The sequence below is a fragment of the Scomber scombrus genome, chromosome 14 (assembly GCF_963691925.1).
Source record: "Scomber scombrus chromosome 14, fScoSco1.1, whole genome shotgun sequence".
Lineage (NCBI taxonomy): Eukaryota > Metazoa > Chordata > Actinopteri > Scombriformes > Scombridae > Scomber > Scomber scombrus.
Genome location: NC_084983.1, coordinates 14,461,235 through 14,480,174, shown reverse-complemented (window position 1 = coordinate 14,480,174; position 18,940 = coordinate 14,461,235). Strand labels below are relative to the sequence as shown.

Sequence of the window (18,940 nt, the reverse complement as noted above, 5' to 3'; positions counted from 1 at the left end):
GTCAAAACAACAACAAACAAGCCGCATGGTTTTTGTTGTTTCTGGTGGTGTTGCTGGTGGGTGGTGTTATCTCTATCCAGTCCTCGCATAAGGATGAGCCGCCTGCATGCATCCTGCACAGAGAAGGGATGATGCAAGCTGGCCAGCCTGGCAGTCACCTGTCCAGATATGGGCTGTTATGACCTGTAACAGACTAATTTTGGATAATCGCTCCCAGTTTGTTTGTTGGTCCATTCAGAGCAATAAAGCTTAAAGACTAGCGGCTTTGCTTGAAGTCATCTCCATTGTGAGTGGCCTCTGAACTCATTTAGCTGTTATATAGACACAGTGTTGCTGGATGCATTGCACTGCTGAGTGCAATTATTGCACCGGTTTCACCCCTTAAGTCTCAACCAATCATTACCAACCAAGCCAAGACCAACATAGAAACGCAGGCACAAAAACACACGCACACACATCAGTCAGTACGTCTACACACATTCTACAAGCACTCGGGGACAAAGGATGAATAATGCAGAGGTAGTGTCTGAGTGAAAGTCGCCTCCCCTCTTTCCCTCCTTTTCACCTTCCCTAAGCAATAAGGAAGCAATGTTGCCATGGAGGCAATGAAGCCTCGACACGCTATCAGCCAATTACATCCTTCCCTGTGTGAAACATCTGACCAATGGCTGCTGGGACTGATGCTGCTGTTGCCACAGACACTGAGATCCTATTGGCTGAGCTCTGCTTTTTGATTGAATTTCTGATCTTGTTTTTGAGAGAGGAAAAAATATCTCAAGGAGTGCCACCTGTGTGCCAACTTACAAAATGTATTTGTTTGTTTCCCCCAAAATGAAAAAGATTATTTTGTGAGGAGGAAAATGTTGCTGTTTTGGGGATTTAAGACACTTACAGTTAATTCAGTTTCATTTTGTCTCTAATAGAGTGAGCAATGAGGAAGATGTTTTGGTTTTTTGGGCATAAGGTTACTAAATATTCGGGTTTGTCTGTGTCAGTTTTGTCAGTTAAAAGGTGGAAGCAATCTCATTTCAATCATGACAGTTTTAATCAGTACTTGTGTCTCTTAGGGACATATTTGGTTGCCCCTTGACAAAAGAACCACACCCCACCAGTTGCTCATTGCTGGTTTATGACCAATTCCTAATTTAACTCTGGATTTCTCACTGCACAGTGCAAACACAGGTCCCAAAGCATACACGTATAACTTCTCTGAGCTGTGCGTGGCAAATCTCAGTAACATGTAATTCAAATAATGGGTTTTTGAATTTATTTTTATTAACATTTATTTACATGGTGTCTTTGTTTAAATATTATTTAAAAAAAACATATTTAATAGAGTATATCAGGTGCAATTGTTGTTTTCTTCTTCTTTCTGTTTGAAAATATGACAAAAACTAAATCAACACAAAACATTACTTTAATTTTAATAATACAATAACATGTTATGCAGTAAAGTAAAGAACCCTGAACTGAACTTATTGATTTGGTTGACCTCTTAACTTTTCCTTACAGTGCTGGTTGCTTGGCATATGCTCGCCCAAAATCTAAAGTCATTATCTTAAGTCTGGTCTCATCTTTGTCTTTGTGTCGCACAGACTAGACGACAGGTCAGTTAGTAAAACCCTTCAGCTGTGTTCCCAAATTAATCTCGAGAATCAGTGGGTGTAAGATGATCTTGGTGTCAAGAGTATTTGTGAAATTTAACCCAGTTTTTGTTTAACTGGTAGTACCCCTAGTATGAAAGCGTCAAATCTCTGATAAGCCACGGCCTTCTCCTTTCATTAATCACCTTCATCTGTGTCTGTGAGCAACAGGATAGCCGGCCAGTCAGCAACTCGTCTGATGGAACAACCCAAATCCCTTCAGAGTGTGCAAAGCCTCCTACTTCATTAGAAACACGTCTTTGTGTACGCCTGTGTCTGCCAGGTAGTCTGGCTGTCTCTCACTCTCTCCTCCTCGTTTGCTCTGTGTGTGTGAAAGCTGCTGAGGAAGGCAGTACTGGTCTATATGAGGTTGAACCAGGATGTGTGTGTGGCCAGCATACATATCCCAGGTGTCCTACACAGTGTTGCAGGTTAATCGTCTGTTTTTCTCAGACACAAAGGCTTGTCCCGTTGCTGCTGACACCCTGTTGTGAGTGTGAGTGTGTGTGTGCGTATATGTGACGAGAAGGGGGCTGAAAACAGGATTAGTGTCATAAGGATCTAAGCCTGAACAGATTGACAGAAATAAAGTCCTGCTGTACAGTAAGTGGTCAGTGTTGCCTCATATTAAAATGTAAATTAATTAGTGTTAAAACCCTTTTTTGTGACCAAAGTCAGATAACAACACAGACACAGATACATATTAATGGATACCATCACACAGGTTATCACTTCTTGAGTACAACAAGCAGACTGACTGTTGAATTTTCTCAAGGGTCCCAAATATTTAAGAAATCTGAATTAGGACTGTAACTGCTTTGGATTGTTTCACGGTAACCCCCAGCCACCATCCTCCAGTAGGATTATAAATTAATAATCAATATATTGTCCACCCTTATGGCAGAGTGTGTGAGGGGGGGGGGGGTTGTTTATCACTCACAGATTAACTTTGAAATAATCTGTGTCAAAGAAAATGTTTGTTTTGTTTTGGGTTTTTTTTTTTTTTGGGGGGGGGGGGCTTTATCTCATCAATATGGATTTCTTCCAGTAATGCTTCCTGAGATTGTGTATGGATAAACAACTTGCCATGAGATTGAGAATCCCCCAAAAGGTAGTTTAGTGCTTTAACCAATGATCTTTTGAGTAATGACAAATCAATTAAAAAAATGCCTAAATAACCTACACCTTAACAATAAACAATAACAATAACCTAATAAAAAAAATAACAATAACCTAATCTATTTTTTTAAACGAAAAAGTTGTAAAAAAAATCTCCAATGTAGCATCTTAAAATAACTTATTTTTTTCATTCAGCATCCCAAATCCAAAAATTAGATCAATATTGAGCAGCAAATCCTTATATTTAAGAAGCAAGACCAGGTATTATTCAGCATTTTTGCTTAATAAATGGCTGAATTGTAAAACTTGTTATTGATCAATTTGAGCAATAAATTCATTGACTAGTCTTCGTCTTAATTTGGTATTCGTCACCACTTTCCCTCACCACCATTGTCCATAGAGGCACTAGTTACAAGAGGCGGCTTTCCAGTAGCTCCACTCTTGTTAGTAGTTACATTTGTGTGTGTGTGTGTGTGTGTGTCTGTCTGTCTGTCTGTCTGTCTGTCTGTCTGTCTGTCTGTCTGTCTGCTGTGTGTGTCTGTGTGTGTGTGTGTGTGTGTGTGTGTGTGTGTGTGTGTGTGTGTGTGTGTGTGTGTGTGTGTGTGTGTGTGTGTGTGTGTGTGTGTGTGTGTGTGTGTGTGTGTGTGTGTGTGTGTGTGTGTGTGTACACCTACTACAAGTGTCACCAGAGCAGCACTGTACACTTAAGTGCAGATATTACCTGTCCAAGCACTGTAGTACACACCATCCTTTCGCTCAGTGCTGTGGTTAAGCCATAATATTCATTGCTGTGGCCTGTTTGTCTCACTGGACCGCCTGGGGATTTTTGACTAACTGTCCGCCTGTCTTTGGTAAACAAAGGCTCCGGCTTTAATGCATTTTAGAGCCACTCTTGCCCCTCGGCTTTTATCAGCTTAGCCACGCCGATTTAATCAGACAGCCCCGTTTGTGTTGTTGTCCTGTGCTTGTGTGTGTTTGTCTCGGAGCTCTGGTGATCCCCCTTCTTTGTCTCGTCAGGGCCGTGTCACCCAAAGAGGTTTATGATGGGGACGGGGGAGCCACAGCTGAGTAGATTAGTGTCCAGTGTGTGTGTGTGTGTGTGTGTGTGTGTGTGTGTGTGTGTGTGTGTGTGTGTGTGTGTGTGTGTGTGTGTGTGTGTGTGTGTGTGTGTGTGTAGGGAGGGGTCGAAATACATGTACATTGTAAGTTCCTTCAGCTGTTGGTTTTTTTTTTACCCACCACAGGTGCACCTTGGGAAATGTGTATGGCATGCGAGACAAATGTCACATTGAGGTGCAGCAGAGATCCTCCCTCAGCAGAGAGGCCAGTCTTCTTTAAGTCCTCCAGAAACTAAGCATTACAAATAAATTACACTAATTCACTATTATGTAAATTAACAAGAGTTCTGTTGATAATTGTGAAACTACTTACTTAATGATAGTAAAGTAGTAGTAATTTAAGGATATTCATTAAAAAATGTTCAGCTAATAAAAAGTTGTATATTGGCATGTGTAGGCAAGACTGAAGACAGACAGTCACCAGGTGCATTTAAAGAACCAGACAGACGCATAATGGATTCAGTATAAATATTTAAAATACTTTATACAGCATAGAAATCTCTTGACACTCAAACAAAACCATCCATTACAAAATCTTACAAAAGACCCCCGAGTCTGTATCAATCTCAGTTATCAACCAGAAAAAAGGTACAAAGACGTTAATTTCAAATGCTGACAATACAGTTCGGCTCGTGAAACATTGCATGCAACTTTTTCATTTTGACAAGAGGAGATTCTATTTTAACAGTGAGAAGCCTTGTGTGCCTCATAGAAGCCTTTTCCGTTCGAGTCAAACAGTTCAAGTCAGTTGTGAAGATATCGTCCAACATTTTCGACTCCCCTTTGTACGGTACGGGCAAAAGTGACAGGAACACAGGAGTCGTACTGTTATTTACAAGCACAATTTTCACATCACTCTCAGAGAGCTCTTGGCAAATACTCTTCATTGCAGTTAACATTTAAGACTATTGCACAAACTACAGCATTAAGACAAAAGGAAGTGAGTTATTTTCGTGGATGTTACGTGATCGTAGTAGTTCTTCCCACCTTCATGCCCTCAGCCTTTGGCGAGGTTGATCAGTTTCATAAGGCTTTCTGATGTTTGTTTTTTTCATCTTTTCTTTCTTTTTTTTCCAAAACTGGCTAAGAACAGACTTATCCTGCTGTGAGGAAGTCATAACAAAGACTTCTACATTTTGAGTTTCCCTGTGGGTAATAGAGGTGATGTAACACTTGGATATAAAAAGTTATAGCTGTGAGTTATTATCAGTGTTGAGTGACAGTTTATATGAATCTATAAAAAAGTGAGTATGACTACTCTTGGTACCTACCTCTATTTCATTGTGTCGTTTCTAATGGCACTAACACTCAGACACTGCAACACTGTGGCAAAATCCACACAAGCATGTCACAATCGACTGCTGTTATACATTAATGTATGAATAATGCAGTGAGGTAAAGGATGGTAAGCACTGTTGTTACTATAGGTTTTGGTTTTCAATAATAGTGCAGTGAGCTTCTTCGACCAGTCCGCACTGGGGCTACCAGAGACAGCTGGCTGGAAGTCATTTAGAGAGTTTTCACAGAGACAAAACATTTACACATATAATAAGGGTTAGGGTAAGAGTTGGGGTCTGTTAGCTGGTGTGAATCAGTCTGCGGCTCAATTAGTAACCAGTTACAGCGATATTACATAAGAGAGTATCTCTTAAACTCAGTGTATAATACAGTGTTTAGTGTGTATGCATGTGCATGTACGTGTACACCTTCTTGACAAGGCCCATATTACATTATGTCCCATGTCCACTCTGTATCTAGGACACAGCGAGGTTTAGTCATTGCTCAGGGATCCGTTTCAAATCTCATCTTCTCTGTGTCACCATCTCTGATTATATAATGAGAGCGCTAACAAGAGATTTTATACTTTCGCTCAAATCCCCTTTTGTCTCTTTTTTCTTTTCCTTCTTTTTTTAATGATCAAGTCTGTCATGAAAAGTGGCTCAGTCGCAATAAAGGGACAGTTCACAGTTCAAAAGGCCGCTCTGGAAGACCTCTCCAACTTAAATAAACTGTTGAGAGGGGCCTTGAGTTCAGTCTGTCTTTCTTTCATTTTCTTTTGTTTTGTGTCCCTCAGCAGAGGGTCTTGAGTGCACCTGAAGCACAGAGGAGAGTCTGCATGGGGTAGGGAGGTGGGGACACCACTTCTTCAACGACCTGTTCTGGTCGGAAGGAAAATGGCTGCAGCTGAACCTTCTTCTTCAGAATCTGTCCAATCCCCATTGAGGGGAACTTGCTACGGTGTGTCGGACTGTCGGGATCACTGCTGCTGCTGTTGGACGGAGGACTGAATGCTGAGGTGGGGTTCAAAGGACTGAATGCGGACTTCGGGGGGCTGAAAGCTGAGCTACCTGGGGGGCTTCCTACAGTGCTGGGGGGGCTGCCACTGGTGTCAGAAGAACCGCACCAATCTGAGGAAATGCTCTTCTTGGGCTGCGGGTTGACGATGAGGACAGGAGGACTGGGGATCGTAGCCTTCTTCAAGTATGAGGAGTCAGGTTGGAAAGCAGAGACGTGGCGGGGCGGGGACAAAGTCCCGTTGGTCAGCTTGTACCACGGTGAAGCGGGGGTGTCCTCAATTTGCTCGGCTTTGGAGAGGGAGCCGAAGGAATGCATGCCGATCGGCGATGGCGCTGGTGGAGCAGGAATGTTGTGTTCCGGGCTCGTGTTAACTTGCGGGAGGGTGGCCAGGCGCCTCCGTTGCTGTGGCGTGTTAGGGAAGAGGGGATGGATCTCAAGATATTCCATCGAGGAAGAGGCAACAGTGCCAGGTGGCGCTAGAGGTGAGTTACGATGGCCACCAGTTATGGCACGCAATAGACCTGAGGAGGAAATGAGAAGCATATTAACATTTCTGAAATACTGGATTTTGATGTTTGTCAAATATACATTTAACACTTTATTTTACAGATCCTTTAATTTTATACTAATTTCCTAGTAATTTGCAGGTAAGTAACAATTCATTTTTAGGACATTTCACAAAGAGGATTGTACTATTTGGTACAAATTATAAGAAAAAACTAAAAAAGTGTTAAGTTGGTAATTACCAACTCATATCTGGGTTCATACATAATTGTGAATTTGCAAAAATTCTTAATAGAGTCTTGACAGTTCTTGTATACTTTTTCAATGTGTAATTTTTTTGTGTCAAATGATATATTAGTGTATTAGGTTTTTAATCATTTCTGTGTAACTGTTAATTAAACGACATTTCATTGAAAGGGTTGTGTTATTTGGTTGTATACAGGAACATTTTGCATTTTGGAAGAATTAACCTAATATGCAGTGTGACACACAAAACTACATGCTGAAGATTTATCAACTTTAAACCAACTTAAAACTTTTTCTATTTTTTTCTTAAAAATTGTGCTAAATTGCACCACCCTCTTTGTAAAAATGTCAGAAAAATTTAAAACCTACATATTACATGGAGAATTTCCAGGAAATTAGAATAGAATTAAAGGAAAATGTTATCAACATTTGTAATAGTTTTTGCTCCTCCAGCTGCAGCCGCAACTGGCACTTTTGGCTGAGTTCCATACACGTACGCATTCTGTGTAATGCAAAAAAACCACAAAAACTCTCGCACAATGTTGTGAGTGTACAGTTATGATATGTAACAAGCTCATGTAAATGTACAGGAACACACTGTCCTGCCTGTAACTTTGAGAGGACCAGCCTGTCCTTACTTGCTGGATATGGAGTAGCCTATAGGCTTTCTCTATACCACTTGTATACAAATGAGGAGAGGGGAAAGGAGCTTAGGCCTCAGCTTTGCCCTCAGGTCCTCGTCTGTCACTTGTAAGCTCTTCAAGGAATGTGATCTGACAGACTGTCTACTTGTCATTCATTGTAATTAATCCCAGGCCTATTTTTTAAGAACTCAATTAACACTGCTGTGTTGTGAGACTACATTCAGTTTTATTCCAAATTAACTCTGTTCTATCTTAGTCATTTTAATGTCAACCAGCAACTTTAAAGGAAAAAACAAGTGTTAGTGTGTTTTCCCTACGATAACTGGTAACTTGTCCAAGATGGTTCCTCTCAGATGGATGGAAGAATAGGTGGTTGGTTGAATGGATTGACAGACAAAGAATTGGTCGATGGATGGATGGGATGGATGGATGGATGGATGGATGATAACTACGTAAATGTGCGACAGGTCGCTGCAGTACAAGAACATGCGTGCTCAGTCAACCTACCCTGTATGAATAAAGGTAAATACAACAGAAAAAAATAAATAAAGTGATACTTATTTAAAGTAGTGTATCTTATTTTCTTTTTATGCAAATCTTCCCAAGGTTTTTGTTCTGCACCACATGAATCCTCACCTGTTCTGTGTTTCTTCTCCTTGCTGGGCCCCTTGCTAACAGCCAGGTAGACGGGCGTCTGCTTGGGCGGTATGGTGAGCTTGTCGACATGCTTCCTCCACTGGGTCTGAAAGTATTCATTCTTCTGCTTTTCTCCCTTCTTTTTCTCCTGGAACTGCATCTCCTGAACACCCAGAGTAAATTGCATGTTACAACAGCCCTTAGCACTGATAAACCTGCTGTGTAACCAAATTTCATTGGAATTCTTGCACTCTTATAAACCCTTACAGGCATAAACAATGAACTAACATGAGCCTTTAGAAAATGTCTTTTAGAGGTGATTTCTTTTCTTAATATTTTATAAGCAGACTTAATTAACTTAATTAAGAATGACTTCGGACAGGTGTTAACTTGGACCTCCTTACCCTGTACTCTTTAGAAAGCCTTTTCATTTTCTTGTTGAGCAGGAAGTAGACAGCCAGAGTGTGGCAGGCTCGGTTGGTGAGGACGGCACTTAGCACCTCGCTATGCTTGTAGCCCATCTTCTCGGTCATATGCAGCAACACTGTGTGGTTTATTTCCTCAATGTGAATCCTGTATACATAAAGGAAACGCGGAGTTAAAAGAAAAATAAACAACATACTGCCGAAAAAGACTAACCCGGAGCATTCAAAAGGTACTTTGTGGGTTTGTGTAAGTCTACCTGTTGAGGTACGGTGCCCCTGTGTTCTTGTTGGCCAGCTGCAGCCAGGAGTCGGCCATCACCTGATGAATATTGGGACGCTTGTTGGGATCAGGCTCAAGAAGCTTCTTCAGAAGGCAGATGGCAGCTAAGGGAGAGCAAATAAATATTCATATTCAAGCTGCCACTGACATACAAGTCTCTGCATGGAAAGGAATGTTTACTGATAGTGAAACTATGGCTGCAACTACTATTAATTTTGTTGGTTGAAAAAAAAAAAAAAACAGTCTATTGAGATGACTTCTACGGAATTGAACATGAATCATTTCTTCATTACCTAACACCTGGCAAACCACTCACGACTGTTTACCATAACTATCTTGAGCGAGGGTGTATGTTTCAATCCCTCTGTGTTGACAGTGCCTGTACACACTAACCATTAACTTGGCAGTCATCCCCTATTATTACACAACACAGATAAGATGATCCTCATATGTCATCAACTTGTTAATAGGTTCTTACATGGTTAAGCCATCCGAATTTGCATATTAGAGAACAACACTACTCTGCGGTATGCACTTCACTACTTCCAGTGAAGTCGATTACACACCTGTCTTCACATGCTCGTTTGTTTTTCAGTATTCCTTCATGATGGTTCGCACACAGATACTGATGCACTATATTTGATCCCACTGTTTATTTGTGATAGAAATTCCCATGCAAATATATTTTTCTCCTAATTATATAGAAATGACAGCGGTGATTGATTCCCTAAAGCCTTTCAGGAAGTCTGCAGTTAAACCCACAAGGAATATAACTAACAGAGCAACTTCTTATCTCTACATTTCCATTTACTGAGACATCTGGAATTTTTATGATATTTGTCAACATACTTTCATTCTTACACGGGAATTCATAGCCTGCAATTATCTTGTTTGCATGTCGGCTATTCATTCAGACTTCACCCTCATAACACTGATATATGAGTGGGAGTGGTAGTGCACTATCTTTAGGGTGTAGGAGTTGATGGATTCATATGTTGTTTCCCACAAAGCAACAGCTTGTCATCCACAAACAGGTGTGCATTTGTTATTTACCTGTGGAGAGTGAGGGAGGTAGAGGGTTCATCTCCTTGTCCACCATCTTTTGGTGCAGGGCTCGGAGACTGAAGGGCTCCACAGTGAACGGGAGAGTCCCAGTCAACATCGCATACATGTTCACCCCACTGGAAGATAAGAATATACACAACTCAGCTCAGGGTCCACTTTATGTTTGACAACAATTTATGTAATTGCTGAGATGGAAACTACACTCACATGGACCAGACATCCACTTTTGGCCCATACTTCTTCCTGGAGAGCAGCTCCGGCGCAGCATAGGCTGGACTCCACTGGGTGCTGAATGGATCTGAGTATCCTAAGATGCCAGCACAGTTGCTCAGGCCAAAATCTGAGGGACAGAAGAAGCGAGTGAGTGTTGTTTCTGGGTTTATTGCGGTCTTTCCTGACATAGCATTATTTAAGTCATCACAGTGTTAAACACACAAACAGAAGCAGATTAGCACTTTGGTGAGAGTGTGTGAGGGTTTTAACGGCATATTTAATTGCTCTTAACCCCTCACCGCGTGGGTAACACTCCAGCTGAGAAAATCCTGCCATCAAAGACCTTTTTTTATTATTAACTTATCTTATCATGTTCTTTGCAGTGAGAATGTTTGTATTCATGAATGATTTTATGGAATTTCTGTATCCTAAATTTTACTTGGGTGAGATTACAGAGAAGCAATGAGTGAGGATACAAATATGTTAAGAGTTACCTATGAGCTTTATGTTGTCCTGCTCATCCAACAGGAGGTTTTCTATCTTCAGATCCCTGCAAGACAAAGAGAAAACAAAGGAGATGTCAATGCTTGCATAGTGTCTGTGTTTACATCAGATAACTTATCTAAGCCGTCATCATCATACAAGCAGGAGAGGTCAGTGGTAATCAAACCCCTCCCCATCGGCCCAAACACATTCACATACCCTCCCAATGTGGGTCACGCCGGCCGATTTTTTGGGGTCTATTGTGTGCCTTCAGATCCCTACTTAGTCTTACAAATCCTGTTATACAGCTATCTACATAGGCCATCTCACCACAATAGAAATGTAGTTCCCAGGCTCTGAATGACAAAGAATGTAATATTCCCGGGAAGAGCTTTTGAAATTTAAATTTGAAATTTGACTTAAAGATGCAGTATGATGCAATATTTTTTTACTGTATATGCAGCAATATTTGAGAAATGCACTGGAATGACAAATATTTGGTACATTTCACAGTGTTTGGAAAGCCAGCTGTTGCACTTAACATGTAAGAATATGTTTTAATAAAATCGTATTTATTTTTAAATACTTAGCACCTCTCTGGGAAACCTCAGAGAGCATGGCACAGCAGTTATTGAGCAGACTGATCTGGTTATTGGTGGATTAACAGTAACGTGCACAGCAAGGACTTAACCCACACTTTGAGAAAGAGGATCATGTCTGACTCAGAGATCTTAAAGTCAGCTTTACCCCTAAACAGCACAAAGCTTGAGCTACTGGTGGCAAACTGTAAATATTTTCAGATGTATTTACAGGCAACGTGTCCAAACTTTTGACTGGTACTGTATAAAAATTCTGCTTGTGACATCAGAGATCAGTGTGTGTGTGTGTGAGTCTGTATTTTTCCTTTCACTTTTTATTTGTTTACTGGAATTGTACTAATTCAACCCTTACCTATGCACCACACCGGCCCTGTGAAGGTGTTCCACAGCCAGCACCAGCTGACGAATGTATTTCTGAGTCTCCCTCTCGTCCAGGCGTTTCTTGTCATAGATGCAGTTCATGAGGTTCCCGCCAGGACACAGCTCCATCACTAGGTAGTAACTGTTTTCTGTCTGAAGGATGTCCAGCAGCTGCGTGATGTTGGGGTGGCGGATCATCTGCTGGATGTGGCCCTCCCTCCGCAGGTTCTTGGTCACATATGAGTCCTTCTTGGCCTTGCGCTTGTCGATCACCTTCACTGCCACCTGGAGAAATTGAGACAGGAGATGTTGTGATTAATATCCATGGAAAATGGAGCGGCGGTGCACCGCTGGGTTTTGGAGGGAGGGTTTCAGAGAGTTGTAGTGTAACAGGTGATGAGCTGTTCAGTCTCAGTTACAGAGTATATAACTCGACACTGACCTCTCCCTCACAGCTGCTCCCAATGTGAGGCAACCCAGGCGCTACAAGGCCCTGAGGCTGCAGTGGAGGGGGTGTGTGTGTGTGCACCATGTGTGTTGGAGGGGTTACTGAACCATCATAAACTAGGGGAAAAGCAAATGTTACCCGATCTGTTAGGGGTGCTTAGGCCAAATGGACAGTTAATATTGTCCCATTTGCCTCAGAGTTTAGTTGTAGCTAAACACACATTACGAGCAGAGACAACTGCGAAGCCAAAACCGAAGAAGGATAAAGTAACATTTTCTGAGGCAGATTCAACAGACTGAGGAGAACAGATTCCCAGGCAGGCGGGCATACGTGTTAAGTTTTTTTCTATAATTACTCATCCCATGCCTCATCCTTTTCCTGTCTGTGTTTCATTGCACAGAGGAGTAACCTGCAGAATGTCCTCATAAAAGTACCAGAATGTGTCCTTTTCCTCAATGACACCACTTTGCTTACCTTAGTAGTTAATTACATTCAATAACGTTCTCATCTACTCTATTTCATGCCCATGTCTCCTTGTGTACTGTCTAGACTGAGTTCAAGAGCATGGCTACCATATACTGCAAATCATCTCAAGGAGTCTCGTCCGACATGGAAAGACATGAAACTAATCACCATATCCATTAATGAAATGGTGAGGGCCAAAGTGTGTGTGTGTGTGTTCTCTTTCTTCTGTCCTTCAGCTTGTCTTTCTTTTTTACTTTTATCCTTTCATCTCTGATAATTGATTCACCTCTGAAAACCTTGTTACTGCTGCTAATTAATAATTGTATGTACATGTGCGCTGAGCTGTCACAATACAGTAATGGATGGCCTGTGTTTACGACAGGCGGTGTGGATAAGAGAAGTGGGTGCAGGGCATATATGGGGGGATGGGGCACTGTATTTACAGTAGGCTATATGAGTAGAGGAGGTGGTGGGGGGGATGGGGGCCAGGGGGAGGGGTGCGCCCTGCCAGGGGGCTTCTGGGGGATTCAGTTGTTTATCAGGCTCCCCTCAGACAGAAAAGGGGGGGAGGTGGGACAAGACAGGGGGGAAAGTGGGTTACAGACATCAAAAACACATGCATATGACCTCCCAGGCCCCCTGACCATGCCAGCACCATCTCTCACCTCTCTTTACTCTCATAACCCCTGCTATTAAACACACACGCCCAGTGTGTCTTCACATCCACTCTGACTTTCTAGTGATGCTAAAAAAGGATCTGGGATACCTCCTCTATTCCCTTTCCCCCCACACCACCCTTTTGCTTGAATAAACCCACTGCCCTCCAATTCCTCCCAATGCCTGTTGGACCCCGTATGCCACTGAATGAGAGAGAGTAAGTAGAGGGAGAGCATGTGATGTGCTGCTGTGTGATTGCCAGTGTTTGCATCATCCTCAACAAAGAGTGTGAGGAAAGCAGTGGATAGGAGCGGAGAGCGCCTTCTTTTTTCCTCACAGCAACAGAATGGAGGGGAGGAGGGGGGCACAAGATGAGCTAATCTTTAATTTGCAACATTTGAATTTCAGTGACACACAAGCACACATTCTGTTGTACAAAAATACAAATAGACATGGGTGTACAACTAGGGAAACATAGGGAAAGGGAGGTACTTGTTTTTCTAATATGCAAATGTTCTGGCTGCTCTTCAGAAAAGCCTGGAGAGACAAAGGCAACCAGTGGCCAATGGTAGCCCATATCAAAGCCCTGCGCTGGCAGAATCATAATGAGACTGGAGCCCATTTATCAACGACATGATTTCATATGCAAGTAGTAGCCCCGCTCTCTCATAGGCCGGGCAATTTCCCCCTCTTTCCCTATCACAGGCTTAGGCGCCTACTGCGGTGAGATCACCACCACCAGCAGACAAAGCAGAGGTTCAGGAAAGCCATGGAGCACACAACTAGTCATCCAGCACATGTTGGTAAAAGACAGACAGATCTCTCACACACACTAAAAGTAAATATTTTCACTCATGCCTGGCTAGAAAACAAGCCCTGCTGAGCATATAGCTGAGTTCAACAGCTGGTGGTGCAGCATGAGCTCATTAACAAAGCCTTCCATAGCAAACAAGGCTGATCACTTTCTCTGGGGAAGCTAAGCACTGATTAGTCAGTAAGACCTGTATTGACAGATTGTAAAACTCTTAATGGCTAAGCTGTGCATATAAATAGGTGAATAGTTTTTTCTTGGTTAAAATACAGCAGAAAAGAATGCATTTCCAAACAGGCATGTGCCAATTGACAGCTGACACTCCATTGAAATGAAATCTAAAACCACATCAGACTTGTTGTTGCATGCCACAGACTGTTTTTAAATGGCTATTATAGTACAGTCAGGACAAACTTATCAAGTTTTCTAAACGAGGTAATTATTTCTCAAAAGTTAACTTTTGATTTAAAAATTACGATTGCAAAAAAATCAATGATAAATCAATAGCAACTGTAGTAAATTACAAGTGCAAGAAATCAATGATAAATCAATATCAGTTCCTATTTCCTCGGGAGGCATGTGGTAGAACCACAAGACGCATTTCATTTAAGCAAAGTCAAATATTATAAACACAATTTTAGCAAACTCTGTTGTTTAGCAGTTACATTTCCACTTTGTGGCCCCCGGAGTATGCTTACCTTCTCCCCTGTCATGGCATGGAGACCCTCTCTAACTTTGGCGAACGATCCTTCTCCCAGTTTCCTCCCAATCAGATAGTTCCCGACCCGTTTGGTGTGGTAAAAGTTCTTGAGGATGTCTGCCGCAGGACTGCACAGTGATGCCGGGAGAATGCAGTCATTCCCGGCACTGTTTGGGGTTTTACCCTCGTATAACGCATGGCTGTTGTCCACTACCATGTCGCTGTCAGCAACTGGCATCACAGCTCCCTTGTCAAATGTCTCCTTTTAACAAGGGAGAAAATCACGCAGGTTGCCTCTCTCGCCCGCCTTACAGGCAGGTATTAAATGCTTACAACGTCCGGTACAGTGCGTAAAGTTCGCTCTGTTTGCGTCTCGCCCTTAATAACAAATTAGGAAGATCGGAGCTTGCGCCACCTGTTCGGCCAAAGCATCCAGTGAGCGCACTCAGCAGTTTCCAAGACAAGGCTTGATTAGTGTGTCAGCTTAGATTAAATGACACAGAAAAATGCCGGACTCAATCATGGAAAATTATTAACTGACGCAACCTGTTTTAATACTTAAGAGCGCGTCTAAAAACAAACAAGTCTGAGGTAGGCTTTACTGTGCGTCCCTTCTCTATGCCTGAGCGTCTTCTGAATGGTCTATGTGCAGGCAGCGTGGTTCTAGGTTTGAAGTGACTTTCCCGGTCATCAGTGTGGGCGTTCCTTAGTGTGATGGTGGAAAAAAAAAAACACAGCCCCTTTGCTGTGTGATGGTAGTCGGGTTGATTTTCAATCCAATCGGCGCAGGCGGGCGGAGCACATGTGAGCACACCGCTGCTCTGCCGTCTGGCATGGTGAGCTCAAAATATACATGCATGTGAACAAAGAATACATTTGTAGCCGGAAGAGAGACAGGCAGCAACACTGTCAGTACAAGTACTTGACCATTTTCTTTAATAACATGATTTCCAAATGTGATTTGACTGATGACATGAGCGCAGATTGCTGGTCACACCATGCGCTGTGCGTCAGGCAGCCTAACAGTCCATTAATTTCCCTGAGGGAGATGTACATTTCTAGTAGCAATAATAAATATTGTCTGTGAAAAATAATCAGTTTACAACGCGCAACATTTTTCAAACGGGAGAACTGTTGCCATTGTTTGTTTCAATAGGATTTTGGGTGTTGCTGAACTTGGAGTTGTGCCAACAGCAGAAAGTTGGAGACTCCAGCAGCTACACCAGCAGCAGACAAAGGGGCGCTTCCCACCTTCCACACCGAGGTGTTCACTGGCCTAATTAACGTGGTGTTCATCATCACTCAAAGGAGGACACCTGCAGGGAGGGGCAACAGTTTGATACATATTTTTCTTTTTGTATTTGGCTCCAGCTCAGGCTAAACTGACCTAATATGATTAAATTATGATAAATATATTGTTTTCGTACACAGTGAACCTGCAAGGGTTGCACAAAATAACGAACACCTGACAATTTAATGCAATCGATTAAAATAGCGAGGCAATAAATACTACAGTGTGAAGCTTATATTTTCGCATGTGTTCTGTTAAATATGTGTTTATGAGGCTGTATATTGTGGTACTACTATATTAGATTTATCTGTACATGTTTGCTATGTTTTGTTTTCTTTGTATGCATTCCTAGATGGAGTGAGGAGTATGTATCCACACATACACACTGCTAGACCACCTACCCCAGACACTAAACCAGACACCCTGACAGGGAGCCAAAAGCACAAGTATACCTCCATCTATTGGAGTAATTTTGTACTGCAAGATATCCTGAACCGATGACCACTGTTCATTTTCTTTATGTCCATATCGGACATTTATTTCTTTAGTGAAATCAAGACTCAAAGCACAATTTCACACAGTTTTAAGTACTTTAAAGTTCATATAAGAAATGTATGTATCTTTTAATGTTTTATATTGCATTTGGTGAACTAAAAAAAACATATAACTCATATAACTATTTCACTTCCTTAATCTAATTACTTGAACTACTTAATTATCTGTATTTTGCTCAATCTAAAAAACAAGTATAGACTCAATGTTTAACCTGGTTTCATGGTTTGTTGTTCTAAGAAAAAAAGGTAGGGAGAAATTGGTGTTATAACCAAAAAAGTGATCCAGTAATTTGAGCAGAAATATTATTTAAAAAATGTTAACTTAAATGTTAACTTGGAAGTCTGAGGAAGAAATGACAGTTGATTGCTCATTCAGTGTGGTTGTTATTACAAGATCTGAATTTGTAATTAACCTTGTTTAGGTGACGTCACCCCTTGATACTTGATTAATAACAATGAGTCACAGATAGACTGAAGCAACAATTGTCAACTTCATAACATGGAAAATTCCCATAAAGTCTTGATGAATCCTTATGATAGTGGAAATATTGAGGCGCTGAACAATGTTGGACTACATTTACTTTCTAATTTACGCATAGTGTCAAGCTTGCTAGGGTGTTTTAAGTGTAACAGAGGACTAATATACAAAGCCCTTTCTCAAATTTAAAAAAATAAATCTTCATTCATTTGTTTAAACATGACAAATTAACTATTTTAAATAAATATTAACTGAGAGACAGTCAGGTCCCAGTGCCTTGCCTTTTTGATGTAGCTTCAGCTATACAATTGGAGAAGTCTCAGTTTTCTTATCTAATAGTAGCATACAGACTATAGAGATGTGAAAAAATTGAAGGTATAGAAAAAATGTACTAAAAAACTGATTTGCATGTTTACATGTTTTTCAGAAACAACAAATGGAGGTAGGCCTACAGAAAACATCTTGTAAGGCATTTGACATATTAGTACAGCCATAAACGTAATTCGTCAAGATTCTATACTTAAATTAAAATTAAAATTCTTTTAATTGGGACATATCTATAACAGGCTTCTAGCCTATATGGCTAAAAGCAGGGCTGTGGCCCCAAACCTTGTGGGCCCCAAAGTTTTCAAGTTCACAGAGGTTTGTGGTAATTTGTCATAGCACTTCTAAATTCTAAAGTCACTAGAAATAATGGTGATGATGATGATGATTATAATTATTATTATTATTATTATTGTTGTTGTTGTTGTTGTCACACACTCTAATTTTAGATAGAGATCACATGAGCCAAATTTGACTGCTTTGAATGTTGCTTTCTTCTGTTTTGTTGTGCATACAACAATGGCCTAAGTCATTTTTTCTGACGAAAATGAGTTTTTTGCCTAAATCAGCTCTTCATGATGCTGGCCACCTCTGGTAAAATTAAAAAGAAACAACTTAAAAATATGACGTAGGTCATTATTTTAAGAGGGTGATGATATAATAAGTTACTAGTTGGTATCTGGGAGAAGGGCAAGTCATAATATAAAGTGGCATTTCTAGTCTGCTGTGAGCAGACATTTGGAAGCAGGATTAGGAAGGTTACTTTCAAAATGTAATAGGTTACAGATTACTAATTACCATTTTTAAAATGTAATAAGTAATGTAACAATTTCAGTGATTTAATCAAAGTGATGTAACTTATTACATTTTATTACTTTTCTAAATTTCTAACAAATGTTTTCAACTATTGGGGTAAGTGTACCCATTAAGCCCACCAAAATCTATGTTCAGGTGTTTTTCATTTATACTGACATGATTTATAAGGGAGATAATTCCTTATAAAGCAAGCTTTATCTCTCATTTGAAAATGTATTTATTAGTTCATGTAGATTTTGGAATATAAAATAAAGATATTTCATTAAAAAAGTCAAAAGTCTGGTGTGGGCTTAATTGGTACTGTGACACCACTTAAGCCCATGTGTGCTCCAAATAATCTCACGTCATGTTTATTTACAGCAACACATGTATTCAGTAACATGTTAATATATATATATATATATATATATATATATATATATATATATATATATATATATATATATATATATATATATATATATATATTTAAAGAAGGACAAAACCTCCTCTTGAGCAAAATCTAAAAGGTCTGACTTCAGATGTAACCCCCTTTGTAATCATCAACATTTTCATAAGTAACTGTAATTTAACACATTTTTTCTCAGTAACTATAACGGATTACATTTATTTTGTAATTAAATTACATAACGCCGTTACATGTAACTAGTTATTCCTCAACAATATTTGGGAGACAGATAATGGGTACCCATAGCTCTTTTTTTGGCTCACATGTTCCATGCCCTGGTCAAACTCGGTCCACTCCTGTAGCACTGCGCCACCC

The 18,940-nt window shown here is 40.7% G+C and overlaps 1 protein-coding gene across 1 annotated transcript; it reads right to left on the bottom strand.

Moving 5' to 3' along the window:
• Positions 1 to 5,950: 5,950 nt before the first annotated feature.
• On the bottom strand, positions 5,951 to 15,129 carry hunk (hormonally up-regulated Neu-associated kinase). Its single transcript, XM_062433751.1, has 9 exons — positions 14,713 to 15,129; positions 11,626 to 11,918; positions 10,686 to 10,741; positions 10,186 to 10,318; positions 9,967 to 10,094; positions 8,891 to 9,017; positions 8,613 to 8,781; positions 8,209 to 8,371; positions 5,951 to 6,699 (listed from the first exon to the last, which is right to left on the bottom strand). Exons 1-9 carry the CDS (start codon positions 14,950 to 14,952, stop codon positions 5,951 to 5,953), a joined length of 2,058 nt encoding a protein of 685 aa, XP_062289735.1. The 5' UTR covers positions 14,953 to 15,129.
• Positions 15,130 to 18,940: the final 3,811 nt, after the last annotated feature.

Bases quoted from the DNA above. Each gene is read 5' to 3' on its own strand.
- hunk (XM_062433751.1), bottom strand. From the start codon at position 14,952: ATGCCAGTTGCTGACAGCGACATGGTAGTGGACAACAGCCATGCGTTA. The intron at 10,095-10,185 runs GTGAGTGTAGTT...CTTATCTTCCAG, and splicing joins AAAGTGGATGTCTGGTCCAT to TGGGGTGAACATGTATGCGA. The intron at 8,782-8,890 runs GTAGACTTACAC...TTATGTATACAG, and splicing joins GGGGCACCGTACCTCAACAG to GATTCACATTGAGGAAATAA.